The following is an 18,428-nucleotide window of genomic DNA, read 5'->3' as shown; positions in this document are numbered from 1 at the left end:
CTGGAGTGCTAGGAATTGTTAGGAGAATTTGCTTTTCCCTTCTTACTGATTATATATATTTTAAGTGTGCATTTTGGGAATTATAATACAGTGTATGGTGCCAGTTTATATGTTGCACAGGCACTGTAGCCATAGATGAAGTGGGCAGCTGTGGCACGAAACATAATCAAGACTTTGGGAATTTTCCCTGCTATGAGACTTAGATAGATAATGGCTGCACCATGGCCCAGATTGCTTGAGTTCAAATAGCACCATGAACATTGCAAAAACATAGCAGGAGAGGGTAGAGGTGAGTGACCAGTGCTAGCTCGCCTACCTGGGATGGAGAAAGAAATATGGTCTGGTAGATGCTTCACCATATGCAAGCAGAGGTTTATAGGTGATGAACTTATAACAATCAACAAGAAGCAGCAGGTGGGGCTTTATAGCTAATAATGGTATCACCCATTAGGAAGAGGCAGGGAGCCCTGATGTGCAGGGAAAGAATGTAGTAGTTCCTGCCAGTGACAGCAGTCCTCCCAACTGCTTCCAAGCAGAGGAGGCTAAGGCCTTACTAAGAAGTGTCCTAATTGTTCACATTGCTAGAAACAAGTGAGGGCACAAATGCACTAATAGCAGTCATGATGATGGAACCTTCCTATCACTTGTTGCCTGCATGCTGAATGGTCCACAGTGGTGACAGATTACACAAGATGATGCCCAGCAGGAGAATGGATGTGGTCAGCAAGCCATGAGGTGAAAAATGACCTAAAAAGACTTTTGCATTAGTACCTTTCAACCTCTTAGTGCAGAAAATCTGGACAAAGCCTAAAATGATGGGGGAACAAATAGAGACAGATTTTAAATATTGCTCTTACAAACTTAAAAAGTTGATAGAATGATAGGTTTTGCATTAACATGCATTTCTGAAGGATGTGGAGTCTTGAACTCAAATGTTTGTCATTATTTAATGACTTCAGTCCTCAACTATTTGCCAGAAAGGTACAGATTTTAGGAGGAACACACCAAAAATATGAGGCAAAAATCTGGACATTCTGCAAAAATCTATACAGTTGAGAGGTATGTATTATATTCTGCCTATAATGTAAGTATACCAGATTACACTTTGTAATCCTGTAGTTGTAGAACAGGTAGTACTGGCACCTCATAGCAATACTTTATTTGCATTAGTTCTCAGCTGGGATATTGTCTGTGCAGATTTTGCATGTTCACCTACCCCTGGCTAATCTCTCATACATTTTCTCCCTCTTTCTCCTCATTCTTTCTATACAGTCTACCTTCAAGAGTTTCTTGTACAATCATTGTTTATCTAAACTAACACTACCTAAGTTTAACAAACAGCCCCATAATATTCTTCTCATCTATTAATCCACCCCCCCCATTTTCTATAACTATCCTGTCACTGTATCTCTATAATGTGAATAACATAAGCACTCCATAAATTAAGTTATAATATCTATAACTATTGACTATATTGTAAAGAGTATTCTACTCATTGCTCTGATATCCTAAGGCCAGATTGTATTGGAAGTATTGTATGTATATACGATTGTCTCTTCTGCCAATGTTTTAATACTTGTTCAGCAATTATAACTACTTATTAAATCATAGAGATCTTACAATAGATTGTACAGATATACTAAGACCAGGTTATATAACTGACATATGTCTGATTTCCTCTGATAATGTTTCAAACACTGATTTGTGCTATTTCTTCAGAAGTAACTGTATTTTTTTGTTTATGTATGTACATTGTAAAAGTGTTTTACCTTTTATTTTCTATATACATTGTAGTATGTACTATTGGAGCTTTCTCTCCCTGGACCTCTGCTGAAAATGAATTCTTCTTATCCAGATAAACTATTCCATCCATCTGTCCTCAACCCCTTTCATTTTACACATGGGGTTGGGGTGTCACTTCAACAGTGAAAATTATCTCAAGCCAAGGTTTACTCCACCAGGTGGCTAGCCCTGCTGCAGTAGTTCATCTGTACCGCTCACTTGCGCACACACACACACACACACACACACACACACACACACACACACACACACACACACACTTGCAATTACAGACAGTTTACAGCAGGGAGGACATGTGGACTCCACACAGAAGGCACCCCAGTAGAGAATCCAACCGGACAACTTCTTGCTGTGAGGTGAAAACACTAACCACTGCACCACTGTGGCCACTCCCCACCCAGATGGACTATTCTGATAAACAAATGTCAAATAAAATAAAATACAATAAAATCATGTGGCTTCCATAGTTGATTTCCTTTTGCATTTCAAAGACATGCAGCTAGGTTGATTGGGAATCTAATTTGTTCTGTAGTTGTGAGAATGTGCATGTGTGACATGAAAGAAAGACCTGGCAACATACTTCTGTCCCCACCACCACTTTGCCTTGTAAATTCTGACAATAGTTGTAGCTGTCCACGGGGTCAGTCTAGGAAATGGTTGTGACTTGTAAGAGAGAGAGAAAGAGACATACTTCTTGAGTTATCACTGATCTCCTGCAGTGGTTTTCTACTCAGGTACACCACAGTCAATCCACAACTGATAGCTAGAATCAGGTTTATGAATTGTGGTAAAGTTATAATTATGTACTGTTTCCTGGTTATAGCTAGAAAGTAATATTGTATAACAGATTTTTTCAGACAGATTTAAATACAATTTATATGAGTTAGAATAGCTCAAAAGTATAACATCAATTCGCTTATGCTACTAGGGACCATGAAGGAAGTATAACTGAAAATTATACAGCCATAGTGATGTCATTTCTTTAGCAATCAAGTTAATGTAGGTAATGTTAATATTTACCAACAGTGTAGAGCTGTAATTCTGTACTCCCGTGTATGTTAGTCATGACACATGCAATACTGACTTCAGAGTCCATTTTTCCCTCCAGAATACTTGTAAATCTTTGCCATGAGATGACAGAAGACACACTGAAGACTTGGCCATGGTTTGTAATGTTCTGACCTCCAACTATCCAATCAGCTTTAGGCAAAGGGTTGGCATTGGCCACGCACTGGCAGATGACATTTGTTTCATTGTAGGTACAGTTGGACTCGGGTAAAATAGTCGGCTCAACTGTAAAAAAATAAAAACATCAACAAATAGAAAGTGAAATAAAAATGAAAATCTTTTAATGAGATTTTAGATTACAGCTACAATGACTGCTTTGTTTTCTAAAAGAAGAAATTTAATATGTGGTTTGATTGCAGTGAAACCAGTTTCATTTGGGAAATACATATGATTAAGATGTACTATTATACTATCTTCAAGATGAAAGATAGAGCAAGATACATAGATGCTCTCAGAGCTTAATACCACATGCAGAAAGAAAGCAGTGTTGGCCTGTGTATTAACAGATATGCTGTTTATTAACATCAGTACTATCTGTAGCTGTCAGTATATGGTCAGTTATGGTCAGCATGCTACAGAGTGAAATGTATGCGGCAGTGATCACTGGATCAGTAGGCTGTTCATATCATTCATTTCAGTGATGTGATAAACATAAAATACACTGACACGGTACTCAGAAAATGACAACAAGATGGGGATGTAACAGAGTAGTACTGTACCTCAATGGTGAAAATACTGCACCCCAGTGCTGACAGTAATACAGAAATTGCTCGGGTGGGATAATCAGTGTGTTATAAGTATGCAAAACATTACAGTGGATGCACCCAGCACATTTTACAGCACTGATAGCTGTAGGAGGGGAATTAGCATAGCAAGATAAGAGCATAAAATATAGCAAGTAATGTATTCTTCAATCCTATAAGGCTGTTAACTTAGTAGGAAGGAGACATGAACACACAAAGGTGCACAGCATAGCAGAATGTATGTCTTAGAGCGTGGGGACACATTTAGTACTGTCTTTCTTTCAAAATATACATTTATTAATACAAATAAGCTCACTGGACAGAAGTGTCCCTTTTCAAGGATGGCCCAGGTGCACGGCCTGTTTAAGTGGCTTTCTCAGAGTTATACAGAAGGAAAATGGAGGAATAAGGAAGAAACTTGCTGTGGGCAGTATACTATAAAGCCTACAGCTAGCAGATGTGGTACTAACCAAACATTCATATAGCTGTGGTAAATGGGGACACATCTTTGTGTGTGTGTGTGTGTGTGTGTGTGTGTGTGTGTGTGTGTGTGTGTGTGTGTGTGTGTGTGTGTGTGTGTGTGTGTGTGCGCATGTTTGTGTGTGTGTGTGTAACTATGTATGTGATAGTTTAACTAGGACACAGCAAAAAGCAATACATTGCAGAAAATATTTGACCTCTTTTTGCCTCAGTATCAGTTCATGCATACATGTCCACATTTATATCTGATTGTTAGTGACTGATGACACTGTTCTAACTCATTACAGATCCCTTTTGGGTTATACTGCAGGAAGTACAGCCCATGCTTGTTTGCCAATGCTTCTATTTAGCTGCTGGGGTATTGAATTAGCAGCTAAAGTCAGCCTGCAGTGCTTTGTTTACATGAGTGTGCATGCAAACGTTTTGTGTTGTGTACATATGCATTTTTTGGATGTGTTTGAATTAGTGGAAAAGTGCTTTCTGCAAGGGATGTTCACAGCTTCAGTACTATGTTGCAGTGGTAATCCAGTGACTTCTTTCTAGTTAGACAACCTCTTGGCATGTATTGTAATCCAGCCTCAGATGACAGCTGTGAGCTGCTTCTGAACTGCATTATCATTGCATTACCACTGTTATTCACGGTGCATTCTCATTTACATATAAATTCTGAATCCATATCTTGGTGACCAGCAACACATGTGATCTATAGCTGTGGTCTGCTGTTGTTTGTGCATCAAGCAATTTCACTGTGTAGTGCAATAAATATATGAAACATGCCCAACTATATTTTAAAACAAAATGTCAAGACTTTTGGTTAAAGAATGGAGTGATAAATGTAAATAGCGATATATTGACTAGCATGAATTCACAAAGACATTACAAATGCAAAACATTACAGTTGATGCACCCAGCACATTTTGCGGCACTGATAGCTGTAGGAGGGGAATTAGCATAGCAAGATAAGAGCATAAAATATAGCAAGTAATGTATTCTTCAATCCTATAAGACTGTTAACTTAGTAGGAAGGAGACATGAACACACAAAGGTTCACAGCATAGCAGAATGTATGTCTTAGAGTGTGGGGACACATTTAGTACTGTCTTTCTTTCAAAATATACATTTATTAATACAAATAAGCTCACTGGACAGAAGTGTCCCTTTTCAAGGATGGCCCAGGTGCACGGCCTGGTTAAGTGGCTTTCTCAGAGTTATACAGAAGGAAAATGGAGGAATAAGGAAGAAACTTGCTGTGGGCAGTATACTATAAAGCCTACAGCTAGCAGATGTGGTACTAACCAAACATTCATATAGCTGTGGTAAATGGGGACACATCTTTGTGTGTGTGTGTGTGTGTGTGTGTGTGTGTGTGTGTGTGTGTGTGTGTGTGTGTGTGTGTGTGTGTGTGTGTGTGTGTCTAACTATGTCTGTGATAGTTTAACTAGTACACAGCAAAAAGTAATACATTTCAGAAAATATTTGACCTCTTTTTGCATCATCAGTTCATGCATTCATGCCCACATTTATATCTGATTGTTAGTGACTGATGACACTGTTCTAACTCATTACAGATCCTTTTTGGGTTATATTGCAGGAAGTACAGCCCATGCTTGTTTGCCAATGCTTCTATTTAGCTGCTGGGGTATTGAGTTAGCAGCTGAAGTCAGCCTGCAGTGCTTTGTTTACGTGTGCAAACTGTGCATGCAAACGTTTATGTGTTGTCTACATATGCATTTTTTTAGATGTGTTTGAATTAGTGGAAAAGTGCTTTCTGCAAGGGATGCTCACAGCTTCAGTACTATGTTGCAGTGGTAATCCAGTGACTTCTTTCTAGTTAGACAACCTCTTGGCATGTATTGTAATGCAGCCTCAGATGACAGCTGTGAGCTGCTTCTGAACTGCATTATCATTGCATTACCACTGTTATTCATGGTGCATTCTCATTTACATATAAATTCTGAATCCATATCTTGGTGACCAACAACACATGTCATCTATAGCTGTGGTCTGCTGTTGTCTGTGCATCAAGCAATTTCCCTGTGTAGTGCAATAAATATATAAAACATGCCCAACTATATTTTAAAACAAAATGTGAAGACTTGGTTAAAGAATGGAATGATAAATGTAAATAGCAATATATTGACTAGCATTAATTCACAAAGACCTGCTGATTATTTGGTGTGTCATGAAAATACTGAGCTAATGATTTTTGACTCCCAGTAGCCCCAATAATAAATGTTTATAACTTTATAAAATAAGGGTTAGAATTAAAAGATTTTACTTGTGTCAGAGTTCAGAATATACATCATGTGGTCTCCTTTACTGTATCCCTAGCACAGTTTAAAGTAAATGTTGATGAGGCTGACCACATGCAAGTCCACTTCCCTTCTTGTTATTTATTACCTCCCTGAGTAACAGATGTTATATGGCATCAAAAGTAATGGAAAATAACTTATTATTTATCTTGCCTGAGAAATAGTGCAACTGCAACCTCCTGCAAATGCTTTCTGTGTAAAAATGGAAATTGTGAATCCAGAATCCAATTTATTCCAGACTGATGAAGGTCAGAGATGTCTGAAAAGAAAGAGTGTGTATGTCTTCAGTGTCAGTGTTGAAGAAGCCCTAAATGTATTCAGTGCATATATTTTTTTAGAAACAGAAAGAGACAATACTGCTATAAAGACAGAAGAGGATTACAGTTGTTGCTGAGACTAGAATCTGTCCTATAGTCTCCATTTTATCCCACAGAGTTCAATATCTCACTGAGCCTATAGTCAGTTATCTTTGTGAATTAAATAATTAAGCAAAATAATGTGTATTTTGCTAGTTACATGACTCATTAGTCTAGGGCAGAATCATGTTTTATATTAGAAATGATCTGGCAAGATGGACTGATTATGGGGAGAAACAGGTTTAACTCTGAGAGATGTGAGCAGAATGAGTACAATTACTTTGTCTGAGTTAAAACAGCACATAAAACTTTGTTGTGTGTAAAGCTACAGTAAAACATGATAAGCACAGAAAAAGTGTAATGGATTAGCAAAGCACAGAGAGTGACTAAATCATAGTAAAAAGAAATATCCTGCAATTAAATATACACACACACACACACACACACACACACACACGCACACACACACACACACACACACACACACACACACACACTATTTATTTATTTGACATTTGTTGACCACCAGGTTGGTCCAGCTGGGCCAGAACCCTTTTTTAGCTGAGACCCGAGGAGAAAAGCTCCACAAAAACATAATTAGAATTATATATGTACAATTACATAAACAGTAACAATAAACTAATAAATAAAAATAATAGAAATTTAAATTCTAAATGGTTAACTAGTACACCTGGTACAATACCGAGTAAAAAAATCAAACAGAAAAATTACATTATTCATCATCATTTCAGCTGAATAGCTGTAGTGGGTAGAACTTACTATATGCAAGTAAACTCAGTTGGAGTCTATAGAAATCATGCAGGTACAAAGTGGTAAACTAGAACCAATAAGAGTTATGTAGAGAAACATTAGTGGAAAAGAAAAGAAGTAGGGTGAATAGATATGGAAGAAGGTTTACCTTTGAATAGTTGAAAATCAACTATCTGAACAGCCCTTTGTGCGAACCGGAATGACGAAAACTGTCATTCCGAACTGCACCAATGTTCGAAAAACAGCAAATCGAAAACCAGATTCGCTGATTTTCGAACTACAATTATGAATACAGACCATAATGTGTGTGGGGGGGGCAAGCCCCCCTGCACCCCCAACACCCCCCCTACTTTATTTTAACTCCGAGGTCGCACTACAGTGGGGAAAGGGTCCACTTCTTGAGCCCCACTATAGTGCACTCTGCATCCAAAATGCCGAATCTGCAATGAGCGAATGTCAATGTGCATTCGCTCATTGCACATTCGCTGCATTTCTATTCGGGTATCTGAAAACTTGAAAACATACTTCCGCACAATTGTCTTTCGACAATGTGCATTTCAAGTTTTCAAAGGTAAACCATGGAGAAAGGCGGGAGGTAAGATGACAGAGAGGAATAAGGTAGGGGCAAGTCAGTCAGAAGGATGATTACACAGACAAAGCCAATGATTCTTAGATGTTTTTCTTTTTTTGCAGCATTTCTGAACTGGTGTTTTGGTTTAATATTTTAAATGTCCAGCAGAAGTTTATTCCAGTTCTCAGCTTGGCAATAGCTGTAAAGGTTCTTGCCTATTTTTATTTTTTGGCTTGTATATCAAAAGGGGATATTGTTCAGAGCTACAAAGAGTTCTAGGTGGGGAGTAGGGGGAGATGATAGAGATAACAGTGGGACAGAAGGAGGGCAGATGCAGTATAGAATTAATTATCTGAAGTTGAGAGAGAAGAAGGTTATGAGGAAGCTCTAACCAATTTAGTTTCCTGAGAGCTAAACAGTGATGAGTGTGGTAGGGGTGCTCGGCAGCAAATTTAGCCACCTTGTTGTATGTGGACTCTAGTTTGGAGAGTAGTGCGGTTTGTAAGTTGGTAAGAATTTGAGAGCTGTAGGGAAGGGTTGGGAGTAGGTAGGCATGGGATAGGGCTATTTTGGCTTTACTGGATAAAAAAAATGTATTCCTGTACAGGAGGCCAGGTTTTGGTGGGTTTTCTTAATGTTGCTGAAAACATGCAGGTCAAATTTCAGTTGGTCATCATTAATGGCCTCAGGTAGTTTGGTATGTGTTTTCACTGTGATAGGTGTGTTATTATGGGAAGTGATAGTGATAGAGAATGAAGGTTAAAGATGATTCATAGTTTTGGGAATGAAGAGCAAATGTTTAGTCTTTTTTGGGTTTAGGATTAGCTGGTTCTTGTTGACTCAGTTTTCGATAGATAAAAAGGAGATCTGGGTTGCAGTATGTAGGTCAGAGAGGGTATCGACTCTGGTGATGACTGTGGAGTCATCAGCGTATTGTAGAAGTGATGACACTGGTGAAGAGGTAGGTAACAGATTGGTGAAGATCTTAAATAGTAGTGGGCCAAGTACTTAACCTTGGGGAACCCCCATATTTATAGGAAGCTCAGGAGAGATAGCAGAAAGCCATTTAACAGACTGGAAATGGTTGTTGAGATAGCTAGAGAACTAGAGGATAGTAGTGGTAGATAGGCTGAGTTTAGAGAGTTTATTTAAGAGGACAGGTGGGAGACAGTGTCGAAAGCCTTTGAGAGATCAAGAAATAGACAAGAGACTAGTTTGTTCTGGTCTCTGGCTTGTGACATAGTGCTATTGCAGGAAATGAAAGCAGTAGGGGTGCTATGTCCAGGATGAAAGCCATGTTGAGTGGGGGTGATTAGGTTCTCTTGTATTTGGTAGTGAAGGATTTGTTTGTGTACACATTTTTCCAAGATCATAGAGAGAGGTGACAGAATTACAATGGGTCTAAAGTTGGCGAGTTCAGTGGAGCCACCACCTTTATGGATAGGTAAGGTGTAGAATTTTTTTCCAGATTGCAGGTACTTTGGACTCGGTAATGGAGCAGTTAATGAGAATAGAGATGGGGAGGGTGAGGGAGTTGGCTGCTTTCTGGAGAAAGAGTGGAGAGAGACCATCTGCTGATGTGGAGCATCGTTTAAGTTTAAGAAGCAGGGAATTAATGTAGTTAGTATATAACATTTTTAGGGATAAGACTGAGGAGGTGTTAGAGGGTTTAGGAGGGTTGGGGGAGAGTGTAGTGTCTGTGTTGGAGTTAGAATGGTTGGTTAATTTGCTGACGGTACCTACGAAATAGGAATTAGTGTTAGTAGCAGTTTGAAGAGGTGATTTTGTAGGACAAGGTTGGGGTGAGGAGGGGCTGCCTGGATGAACAATTTGGTTGATTGTACGCCAGAATTTCTTTGGGTTATTTAGGTATGACTCAGGAGGGTTAGTATACTATTTTCTATTGTCATTGGTGTTGGCTTTCTTAGCAAGGTTGCATAGTTGTTTGTACTGTTGGAGGTGGGTGGGATGTTTGGCTTTGGTCAGAGCTTTCAGGCTTTATCCCTCTGAGCCATTAGGGAGCAGGTGGGGTTTCCTAGCCAGGGGGATATGTTTGATTTTATTCTAACAGTGCGTATGGGGGCTGGGGAGTTGATTGAGTATGTTAAGGAGTATGTTATTATATTTCATAACAGCTTCATCAAGCAGTACAGAAATAAAACAAGAAAGTGATTCCACAGTGGAATATTTTATTTTACTAAATAAACTTAAACAGGTTAAAATATGAATAAAATAATAAGATGAGTACTTTCAGCCTTAGGCCTTCATCAGATCTGTAAGCATTTATTCATTAACTTCATTTATAGTGGGAGTACCCAATTAAACTCATCTTCTTAGGCAATGCCTTTTTAATACTGGATTTAAGGGAACACGCTCATTTAAGCCTGGCTTTTTATCAGCCCTCAAATCTGCTATCTATTTGGTCTCTTCAAATTCAGTGATTTCTTTTATAATTCCTTTTCTAGTACCATAGTGCACCACTTGGAGTGCCATAAACAGGAACAGATGATTATTATTAGCTATTATATGTTTACTCAGTACATTTGTAGATGTTCTATTTCTAATATCTCTTAAGTGCAAGAAAATTCTGGTTCTGATATGGCAGTTCATCTTTCCAACATAGAAGCAGGTACATTGCATGCATAGTGCTACGTAGACCACGTTTTGAGTCCTACAGTCAGAATATGTCCTCAGGTAATATGACTTTTGTGTAACAGGATGTTGAAAATATTGATTCTGCATTATATATGAGCATCCTTTACAGTGGCCACATTTAAAGGTGCCTTGTCTATGTATCAAAGTCTTTTTGTGTTTTCTATTTGTATCCTTACATAAAAGTTCTTTTAAATTCATCTTATTTTTATAGCAGAAAGTGGGTGTTTTTTAATTTCTTCACGGTGTCTATGAAATAGGAGTCAAAGTCAGTAGCAGTTTGAAGAGATGTGTTTGTAGGGCAAGGTTGGGGAGAGGAGGGGTTGCCTGGATGAACAATTTGATTGATTATATGCCAGAACCTTTTTGGGTTATTTAAGTGTGACTCAGGAGGATTAGTATATTGGTTTCTGTTGTCATTGGTGATGGCTTTCTTAGCAAGGTTGTGTAGTTGTTTGTACTGTTGGAAGTGGGTGGGAAGTTTGGTTTTAGTCCAGAGCTTCCTGGCTTTATCCCTCTGAGCCATTAGGGAGCAGATGGGGTTTCGTAGCCATGAGGATATGTTTGATTTTATTCTAACAGTGTGTATGGGGGCTAGGGAGTTGAGTATGTTAAGGAATATGTTATTAAATTTCATAACAGCTTCATCAAGGGGTAACTGCCTAAGGAATGACCAGTTGATAGCTAAGAGATGGCTGTTTAACATGTTGGAGTCAAAGCTGGTTAGTTTGTGAAATGCTTTGAGCTTATGTGGTTTACAGAAGTGAGGGGTAAAACAAAGGTCTTTCATCAGGCAGTGGTTGCTAAAAGTGTGTGGTAAAGAGTCAGGGAAGTGATATTTCTGAGGACGAGATACTCAAATTCAGTCAAGGAGACAGGAATGATTAGAAGATTAGGTAGTATAAGTAGGTGTGGATATTAGTTGGGTGAAACCATGTAAATTAATGGAGGAGGAGGGAGTATCAGAGGATAGGGTTAACCAGTTAATGTTAGTATCCCCCAAGAGTATTGTTTCATTGGGAAGGAGATTGTTGAGCCAGGATAGGATACTTTCTAGTAAAATTATGTTGTTGTTTGGAGGAATGTAAATTGCAGCTATATCAATTGATGTGTGAGCATTTATTTTACAGTATGCAATAAGCAGTTCTGCCAGAGAGGCAGGATGGGAGGGGATAGTAAGAGATGTTAGTGTAAGGTGGTTAGAAAACATGATAGCAGCTCCACCCCTCCTATATATATATATATATATATATATATATATATATATATATATATATATATGTATATATATATATACATACACAAACATATACACAGATGTGTGTAAGGAAACTGCAAGAAAAAAAAATAACTAGGTTGTGTTAAATGAAGGAAATTAATTTCTAATTTAATGCACTAAACTTTTGGAACAAAATCATGAAAATGAACTGTTTGTGCTACAGCTTAAGCTGTTTTCATACTAATCATTGTACAAGTTAAAAATACAGAAAAAACACAACAAAAAAAACCCTTAAAATTAGTATTTAAAGACTGGTGTTTAGAGAAGACATACATACATATATATTACACACACACACACACACACACACACACACACACACACACACACACACACACACACACACACACACACACACACACACACATGGAATATAATGCTCGCTCAATTATTCAAAGAAGCAATTCTTAAGTTACTGCTGCATAAATTGCTATGTTATTTTCCTTATCATATAAGTCAAATAATCGGAAAGTCTGTACATATGAATCCAGGAACAAGAAGTACAAGATTCATTTTCTGATATTCAGTTGTCGAGTGCGTATTTCATTCAGCATCATTTGTCTAGCCAAAGGAAGCATAGCTGGCTCAACCAGCACCCTGTGCCAGTCCCAAAAAACAGTGCCCCATCCGTCAGGTCTTCATGTGAGAGCAAAAAAAAACGGACTTCTGCAAAACTTGCAGGATGATTCCTGCAGTCCTTGTAATGCAGACACATTGCCCAAGCCACACCACCCCAATCCTAAGATCTTCAAGTTAAGAGCAAAAAAAATCAATTATTTTACTGGCAGACCAACCAGGTGGCCAGATAAAAGATATGCCTCGTCTCCTGCCCCATCCATTCACGTTCTGTTACTGTGCCCTGCACCCAACCAGCTTTCCTTACATTACAATAATTAAAAAAAAAAAAAAAAGCACCTTTTCTCCTTTAAACTGTAGCAAACTACTTGCTACTGTTTATATCCTGCACTGAGATGCACAAGGTGCAAGGTTTGATCCTGACCTTTGACCAATACCTGTTTGGAGTTTGCATGTTCTCCCTCTGCCTCCCTGGGGTTACTCCCATGTCTAAAATACATGCTGAGTGTTTCCATCTCAAACTCACCAATGAATGAAGCTGTGGGCAGCAGCACAGACTCTACATGGTACCCTATAGTGGGAAGAGTTGTACAAAACAACCGCTTTGGGCATCTACTGTAGTGCACAGTATCCTGAAGATAGGAGAACACAGATCACAGGCTGCATGCCATGGCAGGACTAGCCACTCAGTGTGGTATAAAATGTGGCTCTAGGTGAGTCGGTCATGCTGACTAATGTCACCAAAAATGGGCATGGATAGTTACCGGTGATAAGTGGGTTGAGCACCTGGCCTACTCTGACCCATGCCTGTGCTAATGGTGGGAGGGGTATATGTGCCCCTATTGGCCAGTGTGTGCCTGCCATAAAGCCAGTAACCCTGGGTCAAAAAGGTACTGGCTGTCCAGTGTCTAGTTGCCCAGCCTGGGTTACCTGGGATAGCTCTGTTGAGCGAAAGTAAAACCAACCAACCTGCCAAACATGAACTGAGAATTGTTATTCTTAATGTAGGTTCAGCAGCTTGGAAGTGGAAGACGTGATGATATGGAGACGAGATGGAAGGGCAGTGCAGCAAAGCCACTTGGCTTGGGATCCAGAGTCTACTGCTCAGGTGGAGAGCAGGCTAGAAATGGTGTAGGAATTGTGGTGAGAGAGAGGCTTTAGAAGGCAGTGGAGGGCAGGCTAGAAATGCTGTAGGAATTGTGGTGAGAGAGAGGCTTCAGAAGGCAGTAAGGGATATCATCAGAATTAATGACAGACTCATGGCAGTTGGACTCCAATGTAATGATAGGGCAGTATACATAATATCAGCCTATGCCCTATAGCAAGGTTGTGATAGTGAGGAAAAGAGTGCATTCAGGCAGCAGTTGCAGGACTTACAGGACAACATGAATTGATAATGGGTGACTTAAATGCACATATCAGGACAGACAGAACAGGATATAAGGATTGCCTGGTTCACTGGGGCAGCAGGAATAAAGAAGGCGGAGACAGTCTAGACTTCTGTATGGCAAATGGCTTGATAGTAGCCAACACATGGTTCAGAAAGAGCGACAGTCACAAGATCGCATACAAGAGTAGACAACATGCAACTCAGGTAGACTTCCTCCTAGTAAGGAAAAGGCACTAGGGCAGAAACCATGATTGCAAAGTCATCCCCAGTGAAACAGTCAGCCCACAGCATAAACCTCTAGTTGCCACAATCAGCTGCAAACAGTGGACAGAGAAGGCTCTAAGGTCAATAGAGACCAGGCTGAAGACTTGGAAGTTGACTGGAGAGTCAGGGTTCTAGCACCCCAAGAAGAGGAGGAAATAGGTGGAGATGAATAAAAATGGCAGCACCTTAAAACAGCATGTGTTAGGACTGCAGAAAAGATGTGTGGCCGAGCCAGGTATGGAAATAAGGTGCATAAGGAAAGCTTGTGGTGGAATGCAAGTCCAGGACATCATCAAAAGAAAAAAGGAGTGCAGGAAGAAGTGGGAGACAGAAAAGTCTTACCAGGCTAGGTAGGACTACTGGTTGGCTAACAAAGAAGCTAAGAAAGAAGTTGCAATAGCAAAGAATAGGTCATCAGAGGCACTGTACCAGCCTCTGGAAAGTGACTCAGTAAGGGGCAAAAAGAAGGTATATCAGGCTGCAAGGCAAATATAGAAAGATAAAAAGATAGTCAGACACCCTTCATAAGGGATGCCAGCAGCAACCTGCTCACCAGCCCAGAAGACATCAAAGGCAAATGAAAGGATTATTTCCAGCAGCTTCTGAATGAAGGAAACCCCACAAAAGCTGTACTGCCACAGAAAAAGCATACAATGAGAGAAGAAAAGGAGCCCATCCAAGAAGAAGTAAGAACAGCACTAAGGAAGATGAAGTCAGGGAAAGCAGCAGGCTCAGATTAGGTCACAGCAGATTGATAAAGATGCTAGGTGAGATAGGGGAGAAATGGCTCCTGAGGGTACTAATAGCAGTGTGGAGAGAAAGGCGTATCCAAGATGACTGAAGAATAAGCATACTCATGCCAGTGTACAAGAACAAAGGGGACATCTACAGCTGTGGGCAGTACAGAGGCATCAAACTCCTATCACATTGCATGAAAGTTCGGGGGAGCTGGTGATTGATAAATGGGTATGCAGAGTAGTAGAATGTAAGATGGGAGATGAGCAGTTTGGATTCAGATCAGGGTGCAGCACAATTGACCCAATGTTTACACTGAGACAGATAATTGGTAAGAAGCTAGAGATGACGAGAGGATCCAACTGGGCATTCCTAGACTAGGCGAAAGCATATGACAAGTTCCCAAGAAAGCCGATCTGGGAAGTACTGTGGTGGATTGAAGTCCCAGAAACATTGATAGAATTAGTGCAGGTTATGCACAAGGACCCAATTACTCAAGTACAAACAGTTTTCGGCCTCACAGAGGGGTTCCCAGTGGGTGTGGGTGTACATCAGGGCTCAGCTCTGACCCCACTGCTATTCATACTGGTGATGGACTACATTAGCAAACAGGTTGGAGGGGTTGGATCAATAAAGCTGCTGTATGCAGACAATGTGGCAGTACAGGCAGACTCTGAGCTAGAACTTCAGCAAAGGATAGGAGAATGGAATGCAAATCTGAATGCACATGGGATGAAACTAAGCACAGATAAGATGGTGGTAATAGCAGCAAATTGGGTAAATCAGAAGAAGCTGAGAATACACATAGAAGGGAATATAGTGGAACAGGTAAACAATTTCAAATATCTGGGAGGAGTAGTTGAGAAGAAGGGTATTCTGAATGAAGAGGTCAAAGCTAGAATCAGAGGGGCTGCAGCCAACTGGCATAGAGTATCAGGTGTAGTCTATGACAGAAGAATCCCAAAGAAGCTGAAAAGTAAGGTGTATAAGACAGTGGTGTGCCCAGTGCTACTGTATGGTACAGAAACCTTTGCAGTAAAGGCAGAGCAGCTGAAGAAGCTAGAGGTGATGAAAATGAAGTGCCTGAGAAAGGTGATAGGATGCACACTGTGGGACAGATGAAGAAATGAGGACATAAGAGCAGAAGTCAAAGTAGCTCCAGTTGCAGAAAAGATCATAGAGAACAGATTACGGTGGTTTGGGCACATGTGTAGAAAAGCTGAAGACAACCTGGTGAGGAAGATTTGGGACAGACAGGAAGAAGGTAAAAGGAAGTGAGGATGTCCAGCAAAGAGGTGGATGGCTTGTGTGAAAAGAAGATCTGTGACAGTCAGGCATGAGTGTTGAAGAAGGCAAGAGTGTGGCACTGAATCAAGAGAGTTGGCGACAGTTAACACAATACCCCAACCCCGTGTAGAAAAATGGGAACAAGGGGGGCTGATGTTGATGATGATGATGATGATGATGATACAGTTTATATGGTACAGAGCTCAGGCTTTAATGTTTTTTTTTTCTACATTGAAACTGTTGCAAACTGGTTAGTAGAGTTAGGCCACACATAGAGCACTACAGTGCTCAAGTTTGACTCCAATTGCAATACTGACTTTTAAAAGCTGGTATTGCACTAAGAGCAATTGGGATGATGGATGGCAGATCAGATTGCATCCTGTAACACTTTGTGCCCAAGACAGTTTCCCTTTTTGCCCCACCCTAGCTACACTCCTGGGGTGAAAAAATTTACACTGGGAATGCACAGTAACACTGCAAATTTTGAAATATTTATTCTAATAATATCCATAAACAGAACAAATATTTATTTTCTTAGCTCATCATGGAGTTTATGTATAATATGCAGGCAGACCTTATAGTGCTGCTAGTTGCACCTCCCGCAAGGACAGCTCCACTAAGTTTGATGAGTAGAATGGAAAAAGAGTTTAATGACATGGAATGAATGAAAAAGTATGATTAATAACAGACCAAGCTTACTGAATGTGTCAAGATGGTTCTTCTGTAAAGGGAGATACAAATCTGTATTTGTGTGTAGCCACAGCATCTAAATAAAGCTATGTAAGGCAAACACTGTTCACGTTGTACTGTTAAAAATGGTGTCCACTCTACCTTGATGAAAGGCAACTATTTTGCAGCTTGGTATTAAATTGGAATATGCATGTTATAAGACTTGTATTTGGATTCAGTAACTCATTGATTTTTTGTATACATGATTGAGTGCTTGGGGTTATTCTTAACGTGACTCATAGCATACAAGAATGGGGTCAGATAATAGAACAACATGATGTGAAGCTATTTAAATTACTGAAGAATATGTGTCATCAAGCTCAACAAACCTAGCAACTATAGTATTTGTGTCACATAATGGGTTATGTATTAAAATTTAATGGATTCAAACTATATATGACATAGTAAGATTAATAGTGTAGAGGAATCAACCTTGATACAAACAGACTTATGTTAGATTTCTTGGGTGGATTCAGAACCTTTGAAACTCTGTTCTGAACACATTGGATGTGCATTTGTAAAATTACTTAGACATGATGTGAAATGGCATATAATGCCAAACAAAAAGAGGCATGACATTTTTAAATAGCTGCAAGGAGAAACACCGACAGTGAAGTATTTTGAACATAATAAATTAAGCATGTTAAAGTGCTTGACTGCAAGAATGGAACTAATGTTATTACTTTGCCAGAAGGTAAACTAGCTTCTTATAGCTAATGGGTTTTCAAAAAGTTAGTTAAGGTGGGTTTGAGTAGAAAAATAGTTAGCAGATGTGGTGCATAGATAAAAAAATGTATGGATATTATGGAAAAGTATTGTTTGAAACAGACCATTAAAGCATTCTAAAACATATTAAAGAAGCTGTTGTACAAAGCATCTACAATACAGCAGAGAATGTTATTCGGATTATAGATGTATGATATAACTCTAAATGTTTAGGAGAGTAGCAAAGTTATAGATAACTTTTGTACACAGCTCTTACCCACCACTTTGAATATTTGGCCCAATCCTATTTAACATTAAAATATTTTCACACAAAAGTTAGATAAAATGTTTAGAATTAAGTTGCCGTGCATTAAATGCTTTTTTAAAGTTAAAAAATGTAACATAAATTCACAACATAATGATTTAAACTTCCATGCATAAAATGCACAGGCAAAATTCTTGTCTGCATCATAACTGCATTAATGTGAGGACAAGGCCCAGGCTTACAGGCTTTAAACACTCAGTGGATTGCAAAGTTTGGCACATTGAATCACTTTACTATCATCGGCTAACCAACTGAAGTGTCTAGCCTAGAACAAGTATAAGGAATCCTCTTCATCTGTGTTGTAGATTATATAGATTTCACTGCCTTCTCTGACTCAGCAGTACTATGACTAATTGTACTACTGTCTTATTACATATAATGA

At 39.3% G+C, this 18,428-nt stretch overlaps 1 protein-coding gene across 1 annotated transcript in view; it reads right to left on the bottom strand.

The window, feature by feature from the left end:
- Nucleotides 1-18,428, bottom strand: part of LOC122809190 (myelin-associated glycoprotein-like) — a gene marked incomplete in the record, with an annotated part of 1,534,034 nt that overhangs the window by 299,601 nt on the left and 1,216,005 nt on the right. Inside the window, 1 exon segment of the mRNA XM_044080498.1 lies at nt 2,824-3,096. Coding sequence (XP_043936433.1) covers nt 2,824-3,096 — 273 coding nt within the window.

This window comes from Protopterus annectens, chromosome 8.part0 (assembly GCF_019279795.1).
Source record: "Protopterus annectens isolate FY-2018-M chromosome 8.part0, PAN1.0, whole genome shotgun sequence".
NCBI lineage: Eukaryota > Metazoa > Chordata > Ceratodontiformes > Protopteridae > Protopterus > Protopterus annectens.
This window is presented reverse-complemented; position numbering and strand designations above follow the sequence as displayed.